The 18392-nt window shown below is 34.3% G+C and overlaps 1 protein-coding gene across 2 annotated transcripts in view; it reads right to left on the bottom strand.

Moving 5' to 3' along the window:
- LOC145268831 (TBC1 domain family member 13-like) overlaps positions 1-18392 on the bottom strand; it is a 176242-nt gene that overhangs the window by 118562 nt on the left and 39288 nt on the right. For both annotated transcript variants that reach the window (XM_080124490.1, XM_080124489.1), the window contains exons 6-8: positions 13367-13449; positions 8592-8751; positions 3449-3580 (exon numbers count right to left, since the gene is read on the bottom strand). In XM_080124490.1, the coding sequence (XP_079980616.1) occupies positions 3449-3580; positions 8592-8751; positions 13367-13449 (375 nt within the window). The remainder of the gene's footprint in view (positions 1-3448; positions 3581-8591; positions 8752-13366; positions 13450-18392) is intronic.

Consider the following 18392-nt stretch of genomic DNA (forward strand, 5'->3'; position numbering starts at 1 on the left):
TCCCCCCCCCCCCCATCAGTTTCAAAAGCAACCTGAACTCTTTCCGCCTTAGTTCCAAAAGCAATCCTAACCTCTATCTATATAAGAGCCAGGTACGTCCAAGGATGGAATACTGTTGCCACATCTGGGCAGGAGCTGCTAGAAAGGACTTGTCCTGCCTTGATAGAGTTCAAAATAGACTTCGTAGCCTCGTAGGAGATGTCTTTATCTCTTCCTTGCAACCTCTATCTCACAGAAGAGATTTTGCGAGTTTGTCTCTGATGTATCGTTATTTTCATGGAAAGTGTTCGACTGAGCTTCAATCTATGGTCCCCCCCTTGCCTAACTTTCACAAGAAACACTCGTCTAGCTGTAAACACTATCAATAATTCCCCCCACTCTTTATCTGTACCTAAACCTAAACGTAGATTCCATGAACAAAGTTTCTTTCTTAGAACTGCACGCCTGTGGAATTATCTTCCATTTTCCTGCTTTCTGGCTGACTACAATATGGTTGTGTTCAAGTCTAACGTAAATAAGTTCTTGATGAGCCGTTCCATATAAGTTATCAAATTTACCGAATTTTCATAACTAATGATTACTATATTGTCCAATTTCTACTGTACACTCTTTAACCCTTACCCTCGAGTGGCCTCTTGGCCTTGATAGTGTGGTGATGCCTGTGTAAAAAAAAAAAAACAAAAAAAACCTTAACCCTCTAATCAGTTCCAAAAAGCAACCATAACCTTTTTCTTTGTAAGTTACAAAAATAACTATCCTCATAAGTTTCAAAAGAAACTTTAACCCTCTCTCTGTCAGTTTCAAAAGCAACCCTAACCTGGCCAGAGATTAGTTTGCAAGTCACTTTATTAAAGCCATTCACCATATGCCAGCACATAAAACTGAATATGACGATGACTCGTATATATATGTATAATGTTTCATGCAAACTACGAAAAAAAAGGTAGTTTGGAAGTCAATTTTTTAAAACCTGTCCAGTTATTGGTGGGTTGGTTTTGTTTTACGGCATATCAACCCTTTTCAGGTTATTTAATGCCGAATCCAAAGATTTTGAAGAAAATTTTTTAATAGAATATATTTGTTGTTTTCAAGTCGGTTTCTATTTAACCCATAGTTGGGACCCTAACAGGTACTACTACTCCGGGTCAGAGTGGACCTGGGAGCAATGGCAATTAAAGGGTGGCTTCACACTCCCCAAAGCCCACAAGCTGGGGCCTCACCACTGGATATAGTTTAAGGTCATATCCAGAACCGTCCAGTTATTGGCGTTAAATTTCTAAATGCCGTTCAACACACGCCAAAATATAAAATGAACATTAAATTAAATATAACAACAATGACCATGATGATTATGATCGGAAGACAATCGACTCATCATCAGCAGTAACTGAGACATGTTATACTCGAACTGGATGTTTTTCGCTTCCACAGCAAGAAGATGTGACACAAGGTCAGGAAAGTGGGATTTGAAAAACCAGCGCCTTAGAGGAAGAGCACTCCAGCCTGAATAAAAATGCCTGAGCAGTCCCATTAGCATTTACCAATAGTCACCTCAGTCGATTAGCAATAAACTAAGCCCCTTCTCAAAGAAGGTAAAGTCTGGGAGTATGGACTCCCTAGAACTATATAGGACAATACTTCAACCAACAGGGATCAAGCTATCTCAACAATGGACATGCGCTGTTGGTTTTGCGTAAAGGATCCAAAGGGTGCAACAGCTATCTTTTACACGCGAGAAGCATCCGGAGGTGTTTTGGATTTCGATGGATCATGTGTACGTCAGATAATAATGTTTAAATAGAATCAGTTTTGGACAGATTGCTTGGTTGTGCTTTCCAACAAAAATTAAGAAGAGGGAAGGGGATCTAAGTATATGTACCTGCTTTCTGGTTTTTGTACAACAGAAGGAGACCAGCACACATTCCCTTATGCACACACATATCCACATGCATAAACACACACATGGTCGCAAACATAGACACACACACACAGAGGTGCCTCAGGCGATTAGCAATGAACTAACCACTTCTCAAAGGGTGAGAAGGCAAAGCCTGGGAGGGTGGACCTCCTCGAACTGTTCAGGACGATATCTCAGCCAACATAGAAGAAGCATTCTCAACAATAGCGTTTTATACTTGGTGAGCTGGAGATCAGCAGTTCTAGAAAACTCCAACACGTTCTTTTGTTTTGGCGGACATATAGGCACCAGGCTTTTTGAGATGACAGAGAGAAGGTGATTTAAGGATACGAACTTGATTTATGTTTTTGTGCGATAGAAGGAGACCATCATACATTCCCTTATGCACACACATGCACCCATCCACATATCTACACGCATAAACATACACATGGTCACAAACACAGACACACACACAGAGGCACCTCAGGCGATTAGCAATGAACTAACCACTTCTCAAAGAATGAGAAGGCAAAACCTAGGAAAGTGTACAGGACCATATCTCAGCCAACATAGAAGGATTCTCAACAATGACGTTTTATACCTGCCGAACTGAAGATCAATTCTAGAAAGCTCCAAGACGTTCCTTTGTTTTGGCTGGCATGTAGACACAAAGCTTTTTGAGATGACATAGAAAGTTTTTTTTTTTTTTACACGGTGGTCGTCACCACTTATAAGGCCCGGAAGCCACTCAGGGATAAGGGTTATTGCAAGTACAGTACATTAGTGTGGAGATTTAATGAACTGTTTACTTAAGAGGGCGGTTCATTAGGAATTTGTTAACGTTGGACTTAAAGACATCTAAGTTGTAGTCAGGTGGAAAGCAGGCAGACGGAACAGAGTTCCACAGGCGTGCAGTTCTAAGAAAGAAGCTTTGTTCATGGAATCCACGTTTTGATTTAGGCACAGATAAAGAGTGGGGAAAATTTTTCACAGTGGATTCAGCTAGACGGGTGTTTTTCGTGAAAGATTGGAGTTCAGACGAGCACCTGCCATGGAAATAACAATAAAACAAGGATAGGCTCACAACGTCTCTTCTGTGGGAGAGAGGTTGCAGGGTAGAGAAAAGGGCATCTCTCACTAAGCCACGAAGTCTATTTTGTACTCTGTCAAGGCAGGATAGGCTGTTTTTAGCAGCTCCTGCCCAGATATGGCAGCAGTATTCCATCCTTGGACGTACTTGGCTTTTATATAGATAGAGAATATATATAGTGAGATATCTTCTGGAGCGGTAGAAGGATCCCACCATCTTTCCAGCGACCTTGGCAACAGACTTGATGTAAGTGTTCCATTTCAGATCAGGAGTAAAGGACAAACCCAGAAGTTTGTCAAAACACGGGGCTTCTCCTAGACGAGAGCCATCCATTTCAATTGATGCCAGATGGGGATCAGAGCGTTGATGATGTAAAGATAGGAGTTTGGTTTTAGATGCATTAAAAGGTAACCAGTGATCAAGAATGGAATACATGCGCAAAAATGTTAAAGTTTTACCTGTATATATCCGAGACCGGGGTTTAATTTAGCATAAATGAAGAGGATCCGTTCGACAACTTCCCAATGGGCTTCTTCACCTTCCGATAACACTGAGTATTCTTCGTGCGCCTTTTTACGACTGGACATCATCTGATATTTGAAAATAAAAGTGCACAAACATTAAACATTTCATATGGTCTTATCTATACTCCTATAAATTCGTTTTTCTTTTGTGCGTATTGATATTCATATCAAAAATCCCTTTTTCTATTTATTTAAAGAAAATACAATTTTCTTATATATGAGTTGTGGAATCGCATTCACTAGCAAAAGATCTAGCTAATTTGCATATTTTTTAAACATTCATTTCAATTAATTCCCTATTAGTTTTTTCAGTTTTCTCATGGGATGATCATCTTTAGTTAATCATTACGTGTAATTATATTCATACAGATATTCTAAATGATTTATACTTGTGTAATATTTGCATTTTTTTTTTAACTTTTTAAATTATTACGTTATGTTGGGTCCAACAGAATATAATAATAAATACGAAATCTACATTAATAAAAATATCATATTTAAGCGTATTTTACGACCGGGCAATGTCGACCAGCTAGAGAGAGAGAGATGGGGGGATTAAAGGAGAATATAAAGACTCTTAATTTATGGGATGATCATCTAATTATATTAATGCAGATATTCTATATGATTTATACATGCATAATATTTGAATAAAAACGTTATAGTAAACACAAACCTCTTTTCATAATTATATATTTATGTATACATATATATTTTTCTTTTAAAAATTTTGCCTACCAAACTCCTGTCAGTTTTTGGTCTACAGACATGAAACTTCATATATAAGGTATTTAAACGCGTGCAAAACTTTATATTTGGGTTTTAGTCTGGAAAAATCAGTACAAAAGTGTGAAAATTTAAAAAATAAAAATTTAAAAAAAAATATTTTTTAAACTGAAATTTGCCAGGTGAAGGTCGAATGATGGCATTACGAATATGCATGCATAACGTAATAGCTATGGGTCCAGGTTTTAATTTTTAGCCTTACAGCAAACATGTCTTCATAGTTCAGGTATTAACAGCAGAGGGAAAAATAAATCGTAAATCATCTAAGGTATGCAGACTACAGTAGTAATACCACAATCTGAAGTGACCCTCCAACATATGCCGGATACCGTGGTGTAAGTAAGTAAAAGATTTGCTGTAAACATCTAAAAAAAATGGTAAGCATGGCAGTATCCAAGAACACCCAAGCTACAATGTCACAATGTACCAGTTAGAAAGGTTGATCAATTCAAATATCTGGGATACTGGATCACATCTGATGGAAGGTGCACTACTGAAATACGAAGTCGCATAGCCACAGCTAAAGTCACCTTCAAGAGATAGTCATCAATCATGACCAACAGAAACATTAAAATAGACACCAAATTCAGAATACTCCGAACGTATGTATGGTCTGTTCTATTATACGGTTTTGAGTGCTAGACAATCATCAACACCAGGAGGAAGAGACTAGAGAAAACTGAAACTTGGTTCCTGGTGAGAATTTTGAAAGAAAACAAACCAGGAGGTATTAGAAATGGCAAACACAGAAAGGGCTCATAAAAAAAAAAAAAAAAAAAAAAAAAAAAAAAAAAAAAAAAAAAAAAAGTGAGATTCATGGGCCATGGCTACAGAAAAAAAAAAAAAGCGAAATAGAACAGATTAGTTTGACAAGAAAGATCATGGGTAGAAGAAGCAGAGGACGATAGCGAGAAATATACGTCGACAATCTGAACAACTGGCCAACATCAAAAATGATGCGTAACAATGAATTCATGAATGCCTTGAGGTAGAGAGATAGATGGAGAGCCATAGCCACTTGATGATGATGATGATGATGATGATGATATTACATAAATGGTTAATCTCGATTGCTTTTTAAGATTTTTTTCTTTTTTTTTTATTTATTTTTTGAGAACTTTTCTACTGATAGTAACAAAAATTTGGATCTCTTTTGAAATTGGAATTTAATATTTGGGGGAGGAGGGGGGGGGGGGGGTAGAAGACATAGGACATACACTATAATACTATGGATGTTCCCTGCTAACCCAGAACCAAGACAATGACAGGAAATGACTCAGTAGTATAGAAAAAGTATAGAAAGTGAGATTAGTAAAAAGACGATGTAGGGAGCCGTCTAGATCTTCTTGAACTCTCAAGAGAGGAAAGCGCATCAAGGTTGGTGGTCAGTTTCCAGATAGCCAGCCAGGAGTGGTCGATAGGGCAAGTGCAAAAGTAGTCACTTTCTATTAATCAGGTGAAACAGTGACTAAGACAGAAAACCAAACATAGGATTTCCCGTTTTGAATCAATAAATTTAGGAGTCAGAGTTAGCTTTATGACCAGTTTCCAGTTTGGGCCAATTAACAGCAGGCGGATCGCAGGTTCATCAAAAGAGAGTCGCAAACCTGATAGGCCCTGAACTGGCATCTAAGCTTCAGCCTCTGTCCCATCGACGAAATGTTGCATCCCTCTGCCTTTTCTACAAGTATTTTAGTGGTGAATGCTCTGACGAACTGCAATCACTTGTGCCCCCACGACGCGAGCACCCTCGACAAACCCGACAGGCTACTAGATCCCACCCCCACACTGTAGAGGTCCCTAGATGTAAAAGATCTTTTTACTCCAATAGTTTCTTCCCCAGAACCGCAAGACTCTGGAATTCCATTCCAGGTCCCTGCTTCCCCAACAGTACTGACGTGCAGAAGTTCAAGTGTAACGTGAACCGACACCTTGCTGCCCAAATCCCTACATAGTACCCCAGTAGTTGTTGCCCCTGATAGTAGCCCCCTACACCAAAGTGGCAATTTGCCTTGTTTGGGGTGAAAATGTAATAAAAAAAAAAAATAATAAAAAAAAAAAGTTTAAAAAGGGCCGAAAGCTTATTTTTTTTCACTTCGAACAGGGCATACTGTCACTTGAATATGAAGGGCTACTATTTGGAATTATGTTTAACAGGAAATTGGGGGAGTTGAGTAGCAAGATATCTGTTCACATTACATTTAAAGTCCGACGCAATCATGTTGACACACCAGCTCTCAGATCACCAAAGTTAAGCAATATCGAGCTGGGCCAATACCAGATGGGTAACCATTTGGGAAGGTGAGACACTATGTACCACGAGGTTGGGAAACTGGCGTGGTCTATCCTTCTCTCAAGGGCCTCTCTGAAGTCGTGGTAGGTAACCCATCTAGTGATGGCATCACGATAAAAAAAAATCCTTGATAGCCTTAGCAAAGCATCAAGTGTTCAGATACGGGCAAAATTTGAATTACACTACAAACTCATGTAGCAAGTTCGATCACGGCTGCAGCCACATCTTATGTTACATTTAAAACAGGGAGCAGAAAACAGAGAGGGAATTCCAAAGTGTAGCAGTCCAACAAAATAAACTATTAGAGTAGATGTCTTTCCAGTATTGTGGGACTTCAACCGTGAAGAGGTGGGATTTTGCTGTTTGTCAAGAGTATGTACATTGAGAGGCACAAGTGTTACATGTTCATCAGAGCATATTATATTAAAGTACTTGCATTTTTTTTATTATTTATTTTATTATTATTTATTTTTATTATTCATTTATTTATTTATTATTAATTTATTATTATTATTTATTTTTATTCATTTATTATTATTCATTTATTATTAATTATTTATTTTTATTTATTTATTTTTATTATTATTTATTATTCATTTCTTTTTATTATTATTATTATTATTTTTATTCATTATTATTATTTATTTTTATTTATTATTATTTATTTTATTATTATTAATTATTATTATTAATTATTATTTATTATTAATTATTTTTATTTATTATTATTTATTTATTTTTATTATTTATTTATTAATTATTATTATTAATTATTATTTATTTTATTATTATTATTATTTATTTTATTATTATTATTATTTATTTATTAATTATTATTTATTAATTATTATTTATTATTATTATTTATTTTGATTTATTATTTATTTTTATTATTATTTATTAATTATTAATTATTTATTTTTATTTATTTTTATTTATTTATTTTTATTCATTTATTATTTATTTATTATTATTCATTTATTATTCATTTATTTATTATCATTATTATTTATTTATTATTATTATTATTTATTATCATTTATTTATTACTATTCATTTATTTATTATCATTATTATTTATTTATTATTATTATTATTTATTATTATTTATTTATTACTATTCATTTATTTATTATCATTATTATTTATTTATTATTATTATTATTTATTATCATTTATTTATTACTATTCATTTATTTATTATCATTATTATTTATTATTATTTATTTATTATCATTATTATTTATTTATTATTATTATTTATTATCATTTATTTATTACTATTCATTTATTTATTATCATTATTATTTATTTATTATTATTATTATTTATTATCATTTATTTATTACTATTCATTTATTTATTATCATTATTATTTATTATTATTTATTTATTATCATTATTATTTATTTATTATTATTATTTATTATCATTTATTTATTACTATTCATTTATTTATTATCATTATTATTTATTTATTATCATTATTATTTATTTATTATTATTATTATTTATTATCATTATTATTTATTATTATTTATTTATTATCATTATTATTTATTTATTATTATTATTATTTATTATCATTTATTTATTACTATTCATTTATTTATTATCATTATTATTTATTATTATTTATTTATTATCATTATTATTTATTTATTATTTAATATCATTTATTTATTATTATTCATTTATTATTTATTTATTACTATTTATTTATTTATTATTATTATTTATTTATTGTTATTATTTATTTATTTATTATTATCATTTATTTATTATTATTATTCATTTTTTTATTATTATTTATTTATTATTATAAACATTATAATTCATAGGTGAATGGTGGCTTTGTAGATGTGTAAGATACTGGCAAGTGAGAGTTTTTTTCTAGCACAGTAGAGAGAGCCCGTTTTCTTTGCAGCAACCTTCGCAATGTTTTAAGTGTATTTGTTCCAATCGTATTCATTGTCGGTTCGCAATAATATTACTTACATTTGTTATACCAAGCCAATTCCGGGAAACTGTCTCGGACTGTAGGACGCACTGCTCGACTCGTTTCCGCAACGTCTCTACTTTGTTGCTAGCATTTACCATTTCTTTACATGGGTAATCGGTTGCCCTTTGGAAGAAAAACAGATCTGGGCACAGACGTCTGAAATACAAAAATAAACAATATTAGTTATGATACTAAGTAGGGAGTTGAGCAGCAAGATATCTGTTCATGTTACACTTGAACGTCTGCATGTCAGTACAGTCGGGGAAGCAGGAACCCGGAAGGGAATTCCAAAGTCTAGCGGTTCTGAGAAAGAAACTACTGGAGTAGAAGGCTTTCTTACATCTAGGGATCTCAACTGTGTAGGGGTGGAATTTTGCTGCTTGTCAGTTTAGGTTGAAATATTTACGTCGAGGGGGTACAAGGGTTTAGAGTTCTTAGGGGCACCTTTGAATAAAATACTTGTAAAATAGGTGCAGAGATACAACATTTCATCAATTGGACAGAGGTTAGTTTAGTTGACTAAACTATTAAGACCTATTGGGTTGGCGACTCTTCTTTTTATTTTCTTTTGAAGGAATAACAAACTAGCTGCGTTCCATGTTTAAAAAGGATGTGTCCTCTATAGTATCAGACTTGACAGAATGGTTAATTGTAGGTATAGACCGTTTCATACCCTCGAAAAAATTCCAGCAAAAACCTAACAGCCAGCCGTGGTTCTCTCCGGAATGTGCTGCTGCCATTGCGCATAGAAATCACTTTTTCCATTGCTTCCAACGTAATAGATGTACTGAGACTAAAGCCGCTTTCAAAACTGCCAGCAACCAAAGAACACAAGAGAGTTGTATGCTCAGTCCGTCAAGTCTAAAGTAGCTGAGCAGCGGCTTGGTTCCCACCAGTTTTGACAAATAGCAAACAGAATCCTGAACAGAAGCGTGAGCTCTATCCCAACTCTCATAAATGGGCCTGAGGTAATCTCGTCAGCATCAGACAAATCCAAACTCTTTGTCAAGAACTAATTCTAACCTTTGCGCTCAAGGCTGCCACCTCCAATATTCCCTCCTGTATCAGAGAACATGCTATGTGATATACAAATATCTGTACGTGATGTTGCCAAGCTAATCAAAAACCTTGATTCCAGTAAAGCAACCGGCTGTGACAGTATTCCAATTATAGTACTCAAAAGACTTGAACCAGAACTTGCGCCTATCCTTACAAAACTGTTTAAACGTTGTCTTAAGGAGAATTGCTTCCTGTCACCCTGGAAAATCTCATCAGTATGCCCTGTATTTAAGAATTCAGGTGATCGCTCATCTCCCTCATAGTACAGGACAATAAGTCTCCTGTGTGTCATGAGCAAGTTGCTGGAATCTGTGTTAAATAGAGAAGTAATCAACTATCTTAGCAAAAATAACCTTCTTAGTGACACGCAATATGGTTTCCGTTCTGCTAGACCTACAGCAGATGTGCTTACAGTTATATTTCATAGGATTAGCGAATCTCTTGACGGAGGCTACCTTTCTAGGGCAATTGCTATTGACATATCAAAGGCCTTTGAGAGAATATTGCATAAAGGTTTACTTCACAAGATCTCCAGCTATGGTATAGCTGGAAATGTCTTCTCAATTATTAAATCATTTCTCTCTGATAGGCTCATAAGAGTAGTGGTTGATGGGCAGAAATCAGAAGCTCTTAGTATTAATGCTGAAGTCCCTTAAGGGTTCATCCTGGGCCCTACTCTCTTCCTGATCTATATTAATGATCTTCCAAATCACATCTTTACATCATTCGTAGACATCTATGCTGATGAAACTACTATCTATGATAGCACATCTAAGACCGTAAACGACCAAGTTCTCTCTGATTCTCTCTCCTCTGATCTTGAGCAAGTGGTACAATGGGGAAAGAGATGGCTTGTTACTTTTAATGCATCTAAAACCAAGCTTTTACCTTTACATCATCAATGCTATGATCCCCATCTGGCATCAATTGAAATGAATGGCTCTCGTCTTGAGGAGGCCTCATGTTTTGACAAGCTTCTGGGCTTGACTTTTACTCCTGATCTTAAATGGAACATATACATAAAATCCGTTGCCAAGGTTGCTGGAAAAATGGTGGGATCCTTCTATCGATCCAGTAGATATCTCACTGCTGATGCAATTCTCTATCTATATAAGAGCCAGGTACGTCCAATGATGGAGTACTGTTGCCACATCTGGGCAGAAGCTGCTAGAAAGGACTTGTCCTGCCTTGATAGAGTTCAAAAAAGACTTTGTAGCCTCGTAGGGGATGTCTTCTTCCCTGCAACCTCTTTCTCACAGAAGAGATGTTGCGAGTTTGTCTCTGCTTTATCATTATTTTCATGGCAGGTGCTCGGCTGAGCTCCATTCTATGCCCCCCCCCTCGCCAAACTTTCAGAAGAAACACCCGTCTAGCAGAAAACACTATCACTAGCTTCCCCCACTCTTTATCTGTGCCTAAACCTAAGCATAGATTCCATGAGCAAAGCTTCTTTCTTAGAACTGCACGCCTGTGGAATTGTCTTCCGTTTTTCTGCTTTCCAGCTGACTACAAGATGGTTGTCTTCAAGTCTAACGTAAACAAGTTTTTGATGAGCCGTTCCATATAAATTAACAAATTCACCGAATCTCCATTACTAACGGTTACTATATTGTCCAATTTCTACTGTACACTCTTTAACCCTTATCCTCAAGTGGTCTCTTGGCCTTGATAAGTGATGATGCCTGTGTAAAAAAAAAAAAAAAAAATGCACCAGCCCAAATGTGCACAGGCGTCTAAAATACAAAAATAGACATTAGTTATGACGCAATATTTTTACCTTTTTTTGTTTTATACTTGCATAATATTTGCGAAAAAAGTTTATAGTAAACACAAAATTCTTTTAAAAATTCATGTATGTGTATATATTTTTGTTTAACAAATTTTGCCTACCAAACTCCTCCTAGAAGTTTTGGTCTATAGACATGAAACTTCATATATAAGGTATTTGAATCCATGCAAAACTTTATATTTGGGTTTTAGCCTGGAAAAATCGCTGCAAAAGTGTGAAAATTTAAAAAAATGAAATTTGCCAGGTGAAGGTCGAATGCTGGCATTACGAATGCATAACATAGTAACTATTGGTTCATGTTTTAATTTTTAGCCTTGCAGTAAACATGTTTTCATAGCTCAGTCATTGTGGCAGAGGCAAAATAAATCGTGAGCTGAACGTTTTGGTTTTGATTCTCGGTGGTGGCGCATGAGTCATTTTATTTAATAGTTTTTAAATCATTACTATATATTGCATCCAATCTATCTATCTATATATCTATTATATCTATAAAAGTGAACATATCTGTGTGTGTACATTTCTCTACGCAATAACTCAATTTTAAGTCTACAGACTCGAAATTTAATATACAGGGTACTGACATTTGGGAAAATCTTTGCGATCGGTTTTTGGACAAATTTGGCTGTTAAGGGGTCAAAGTTCAACGATTTGACCTTTGAGAACTTTAACAAACTCAGAGAATTTTGAGTCTAAACACTTGAAATTTTAGATATAGGTTCCTTGGACATGGATCTAACAATAACTTGATTCAAAAATAGCGAATTTACAAAAAGTTATGTTAGTCCCAATTTAGCTGCACGACCCTGTACATATGCACATAGAGTTATGAACAGTACATAGGGCCCGAGCAAAGCGGGGGTGAACTGCTAGTACCCTCTACCCCCATACAAAGAGAAAAATCAGTCATCATAAACTAACAGAAAAACAACAAGATCAAAAAAAAAAAAAAAAAATTTTGTTTAAAACTTTAGGTTTTGTATGAAAATAGTATTATGCATTCACTAGTTAGACACCCGGTGTTGCCCGCTCGTAAATTACACTTCAACATGATCTTTGAATTTATGCATATTGTTTATGTATTATTACAGAATCACTGGTCATCTCCTTTGTTCTTAACACGATTGACCTTAGACTTATAGTATTTATTTAGAGAGAAAAATAAAAAGGAGAAATAGTTTGAATTTTTTTTTTTTTTTTTTTTAAATCAGGTTGGTTGGTTGGTTGATTGGTTGGTTGTTTTACGGTATATCAACCCTTTGCAGGTTATTTAATGCCGAATCCAGTGATTCTGAAGGAAATTTTTTTAATAGAATATATTTGTTGTTTTCAAGTCAGTTTCTATTTAACCCATAGTTGGGACCCTAACAGATACTACCACTCCAGGTCAGTGGACCTGGGAGCAATGGCAATCAAAGGGTGGCTCCACACTCCCCAAAGCCCGCAAGCTGGGGCCTCACCACTGGATATAGTTTAAGGTCATATCCAGGACCTTAAATCAGATTGAATAGAGAACAGCGTAACCAGCCAATTAATTGGTTCAAGCCTCTTTGATAATAAGGAGAGAAATGGAAGAATGACAACCAGCAAGATCCCGTCCTAAAGCATCATGGGTCACTGCTCACAACTTAGAGGTGACCCTGTTTTGGTGAGGGAGAGGGTGGTACCCCCTCTACATAGGTTTGCAGTCGGTTAATTCATCAATTTGACGACTAAAAAGAGGAGAGAAGAGAAGAGAAAGGAGGGAGGAGTTTAAAAAAAAGAAAATAAAAATAACGAACGCTACAGACACTTCTAACAAATTTTTTTTTTTTTTTTACTTTGTTATACTTCTCCCAGGTAACACAAGGTAGCTATGCTAGTGAGATAATGTTTTTAAAAAAGAAAAAAAAGGGGGGGGGGGGTAGAAGAAAAATTTCAACTCACCTGCAGTCTTTGTCAATTTGTACCAACATGTCGTTATCTTTAAAATAGGCACCCCATTCACTGTCCGGGTTGGGATTTAGAGGCTTTTAAAAAACAAACAAAATTAATATATATATATATATATATATATATATGTATGAAATACATTTGAAAGCCAAATTACAATGCAATATTATGAAATAAACAAATATTTATTTGCTTAGAATTTATATTTCAGACATATACTCCTTCCTCAGAATTTTATATATATATATTTTTTTTTTCTTTTTCTCGCCGCAATGTTGAATTGAAGAAAAAAGAAAAACATTTTATAATATTGCTTTGTAATCTGACTTTCAATCTCATGCATATTATATTTTAAAATTCAATCAACGCTTCTATCACGGAAAATCACAACTTACTTGCATATCGCGTTTGCCAACGCTTTCTACCGGCATTTCAAAATAACACTGCACACAACAAACACACAGACTTTTTACTGTTTTTTTTTTTCTTCAATCTTGGTGAGAAAAAAAAAAATCTGTTAAAAAATTCTGAGGACAGAGTATATCTTCTAGTATTCATTGTATTACATAAAATCAATATATAATGCTGATCCCCATACAGGGGTACCAAATTGATTAAAGGGAAAATTATTCCCAACTCGCATTTAAGTAAAAATGCACTTTCGTAAATAATTGAAACAAATAACATCTACGTAAATCGCGATATATCCAAACAGTCAGTGAGGTGGACAAGTGGTAAGAGTGTAGGCTCATTACTGTGAGGTCCCGATTTCGAATCTTGCTAGATTCAGCCACTCTGATGAGTCATAGACGAGGATACACATGTCAGTGGATAATTATATTTTAAAAACAATATATATGCTGCTCCTTATATGAGGGTACCAAACTGGTTAAAGGGAAAATTATTCCCAACTCGCATTTAGGTAAAAGTGCACTTTCGTAAATAATTGAATTCGTTCAAAATGTATCACAAAAACAAATAACATACATATATATATATATACAGGGTGACCCAAAAAAAAAAAAAAAGAAGCTAAATGGAGGCCATCTAGAACATATGCTGTAGAACAGAGAAAAAAAGGCCAAAGACCCTTGTGTTTTGATGTGATGTTTTGAATATAATAATGTAGTTATGACCAAGGTTTCATTTCATTCAAACAAAACAATAAGAAACGGGACCTAATTATAGTTGGGGCCCAGTTTTTTGGGTCACCCTATATATATATATATATATATATATATATATATATATATATATATATATACACACACACACACACTTCCATGAAACCTCTGGCCTTGATGGAGGGGAGACTAAAACTTACTATGGTTTCAAATGATCTAAAATAACAAGGGGAGACTTGATTCCAAATATTTCTTATATGTTATATCTGCCCTCTTTTGGAAATAGAATACGATTATGAATATCTCCAGTACCATTATACCCTGTGAAATTTACTTGAGGGGAGATGTAACATATGAGAAATATTTGGAATCAAGTCTCCCCATGCTGTTATTTCAGATCATTTGAAAACATAGCAACAAGTTTTAGTCTCCCCTCCATCAAGGCTAAAGGTTTTGGGGGAAATGTCAGATATTTTGTAATTCATATGCAAAACTAGGAAAACAAATGACTATGACCGAAACAGTTTATGGCTATAAAAAAAGTGCCAAAAGTAGGCTTTGGATGATGAATGATCCCCTTAATGCATGACCTTAAGGGCAAATGTCACCTAGCCCACTACACAATTCAGGTCATTAGCTTTCCAACGAGCCCTCATTTGTTAAATTCTGATCAGATGCAGTATAATTCCACCCTCAAAAATCCTTTAAAATTACTACTATTACAGGTTTTTGAGGGTGCTGAAAACGAATATAACATTTAGAATTCTAGGAAACAAGTAGTTTCCAAGATATAAAGGAATTATAGTAAAAAAAAAAAAGTGGGGGAATCACTTTTCTATACTAATTTAACATTAAATGAATACCCACTCTATAGTCATCTTTTTTTGGAAGGGGTGGTTTTGTTATTTTTTAGGGGGGGGGGTGTTTATTTGTTATTTTCGTTTTCGGTATCCTTGAAAACCTACAATAGTGGTGATTTTAAAGGATGTTTTTGTGGTTGGAAAAATACTGCACCTTTACCGAAACATTTTAGGACTGTAAAAAATTGCCAAAAATAGGTTCTAGATAATCCCCTTGATGTACAAACTTAAGGGCAAATGTCACATAGCTCACTAAACAATTCAGGTCATTACCTTTCCAACGAGCCCTTATTTGTTAAATTCTAATCAATAGTCGGTGAGATTTCAAACTTATAAAATTACCAAAAAGGTGGTGTATATATATATATATATATATATATAGTTTAGTAGAAATGGTAATTAATAAAAACTGAAGTGCTCAATAATGTTGTAGAGCAAATATGCGTTTTATTTTTTATTACCGTATTTTTCTGTTAAGTTACATTTTTGTTTCGGCTACACGACCGTTTTTTGGGCCGTCATGTAGCTTCCTCAGACTTTCTGTAATAAAAAATAAAACATATATATATATATCTATGGATATATCTATACTTGTAGCCAAATTGAATATTGAAATGCTCAGATCCTTTGTTCTATGAGACGAAACTATATAAAAATTTGCAAGCTTTTTGAAGATTATAATACTATTCATGGTTGAAATTTTATGACAATTGGTAAAAAAAGAACTTATTTTTTCAAACGAGTAAAATATGTCCAAATTTGCCTACATTTGTGTATATATATATATATATATATATATAGTGTCCTGGCAGGCTAGCTTCAGTTTTGCCGCTTTGGGATGAATTTTGCTTAGGGTTTTTCATTGCTTGCCAGATCACATTATTTATGACATGAAGTGTTTGAGTTTCGGATCAAAAGATTTTTATTATTCCATGTAAGACAAAGAATTAAAATATTTCTAATGTATTCTTTGTCTCACATAGAATAATAAACATTTTTTTGATCTGAAACTCAAAAATTTCACGCCATAATTTTTTTAATTCATTGAATGACTAAAATCTTATTTATTTGCTCTATCTTGTATATCGAGCAATTCTTATTTAGGTCGGATAATACTTATAGAATATTACTGCCAGTAATATCTTGTAAATGTTATAATCACAGGTTTCCATGCCAGCTGATTGTTGGATAATTTTATTCTGAAATATATATATATATATATATATATATATAATAAAATATATTTTAGTCATCGACATACAGACCTGTTTCGTTGTTTCACAACTCATCAGTGCCGCTAGACTAACACCTCTTCCAAGCCGAGGATCGAACCTAGAACCGTCGTGATGACAGTCGGCAGTCCTACCCCCTGACTACGGAATCGGTGGCCGAAATTAAACTGTCCGAACGTCTATTTAAATAAACATCCGTCCGCTACTCGTAGAGGGCTCAAACGTTTGTTTGTAAACAAATCGCGAGCTTCGCATTATTTCAGCTAAATTAAGTAGCGAGTAAGATAATTTACGAGAGTGCTCTACCAAAGAAGGGAGCTTTATAAAATATATTTTAGTCATCGACATACAGACCTGTTTCGTTGTTTCACAACTCATCAGTGCCGCTAGACTAACACCTCTTCCAAGCCGAGGATCGAACCTAGAACCATCGTGATGACAGTCGGCAGTCCTACCCCCTGACTACGGAATCGGTGGCCGAAATTAAACTGTCCGAACGTCTATTTAAATAAACATCCGTCCGCTACTCGTAGAGGGCTCAAACGTTTGTTTGTAAACAAATCGCGAGCTTCGCATTATTTCAGCTAAATTAAGTAGCGAGTAAGATAATTTACGAGAGTGCTCTACCGAAGAAGGGAGCTTTATAAAATATATTTTAGTCATCGACATACAGACCTGTTTCGTTGTTTCACAACTCATCAGTGCCGCTAGACTAACACCTATATATATATATATATATATATATATATATATACACACAACTACTTAATTTACTCACATAAAATTAATATACGAAAGTATAAATTTATGCGTAAACTCCTAGAGTGGATAAAATGCGGAATATTCAGTGTAGCTTAATCGCCATATATATATTATAACTTACTATCTATCTCTCTCTCTATATATATATATATACACACACACACTTTCGATGTTAAATACAGAAAACGTAGCAAGGGAAGTAATTCGTGCAAATTTTACATTTCAACCTAAAATCACTTTAAACATCAAATTCAATCTATTTTATACTTTACTAGTTCAGTGGGTTTTGAATTTGTTCCAAGCAGAAACCGTACAAAAGAAGACTTTGGAATCGGAAAGCATATCTGAGTTCTTGTCCAAAATATCCTCCCATATTACAAGAAAAGAAAAAAAAATGCATGCATAACTGTGATGAAAAAAAAATTTTGCATTCCAAAAAATCACAAATTGATCAAGCAGTTTTATTTTCATAAAGAAAATCATTTTTTTTTGTTCTTTTGTTTTTTTACTTGGAAGTCATCACTTATGAAGATCCGAAAGCCACTCGAGGATAAGAGTTAATGGATGTACGGTGGTAGTAATCGTTACTGGTGTAGATTGGGTAGAATTTGATTATTTATGTGGACGGATCAACAAGAACTTGTTTACATTGGACTTGAAGGCTACCATGTTGTATTTAGCCGGCAAGCAGGCCAGCAGAACAGTATTCCACAGGCGGGTCGTTCTAAGAAAGAAGCTTTGTTTATGGAATCTGCATTTTGATTTAGACACAGTTAGAGAGTGGGGGTGGGGGAGTCGTATATAGTGGTTGTAGTTAGTCGAGTATTTTTGTGAAAGTTTGGCAAGTTCAGATTGAAGTTCAGTCGATTAATTAGAAATCGTAGGCATTATAACATAAATTTAGTAATTTTGAATTATTGTTGAGTTATCTCCTTTTGTTTCTCACAATTCGTATTTTCAAAATGGTCGCTTCTCACATACTTATGAAATTTGAATTTCTTGTTTAAAACTAAAATTACTCGATCAATTCACGTGATTTTTT

The sequence above is a fragment of the Euprymna scolopes genome, chromosome 44 (assembly GCF_053919585.1).
Source record: "Euprymna scolopes isolate OS-2025 chromosome 44, ASM5391958v1, whole genome shotgun sequence".
NCBI classification, from domain to species: Eukaryota; Metazoa; Mollusca; class Cephalopoda; order Sepiida; family Sepiolidae; genus Euprymna; species Euprymna scolopes.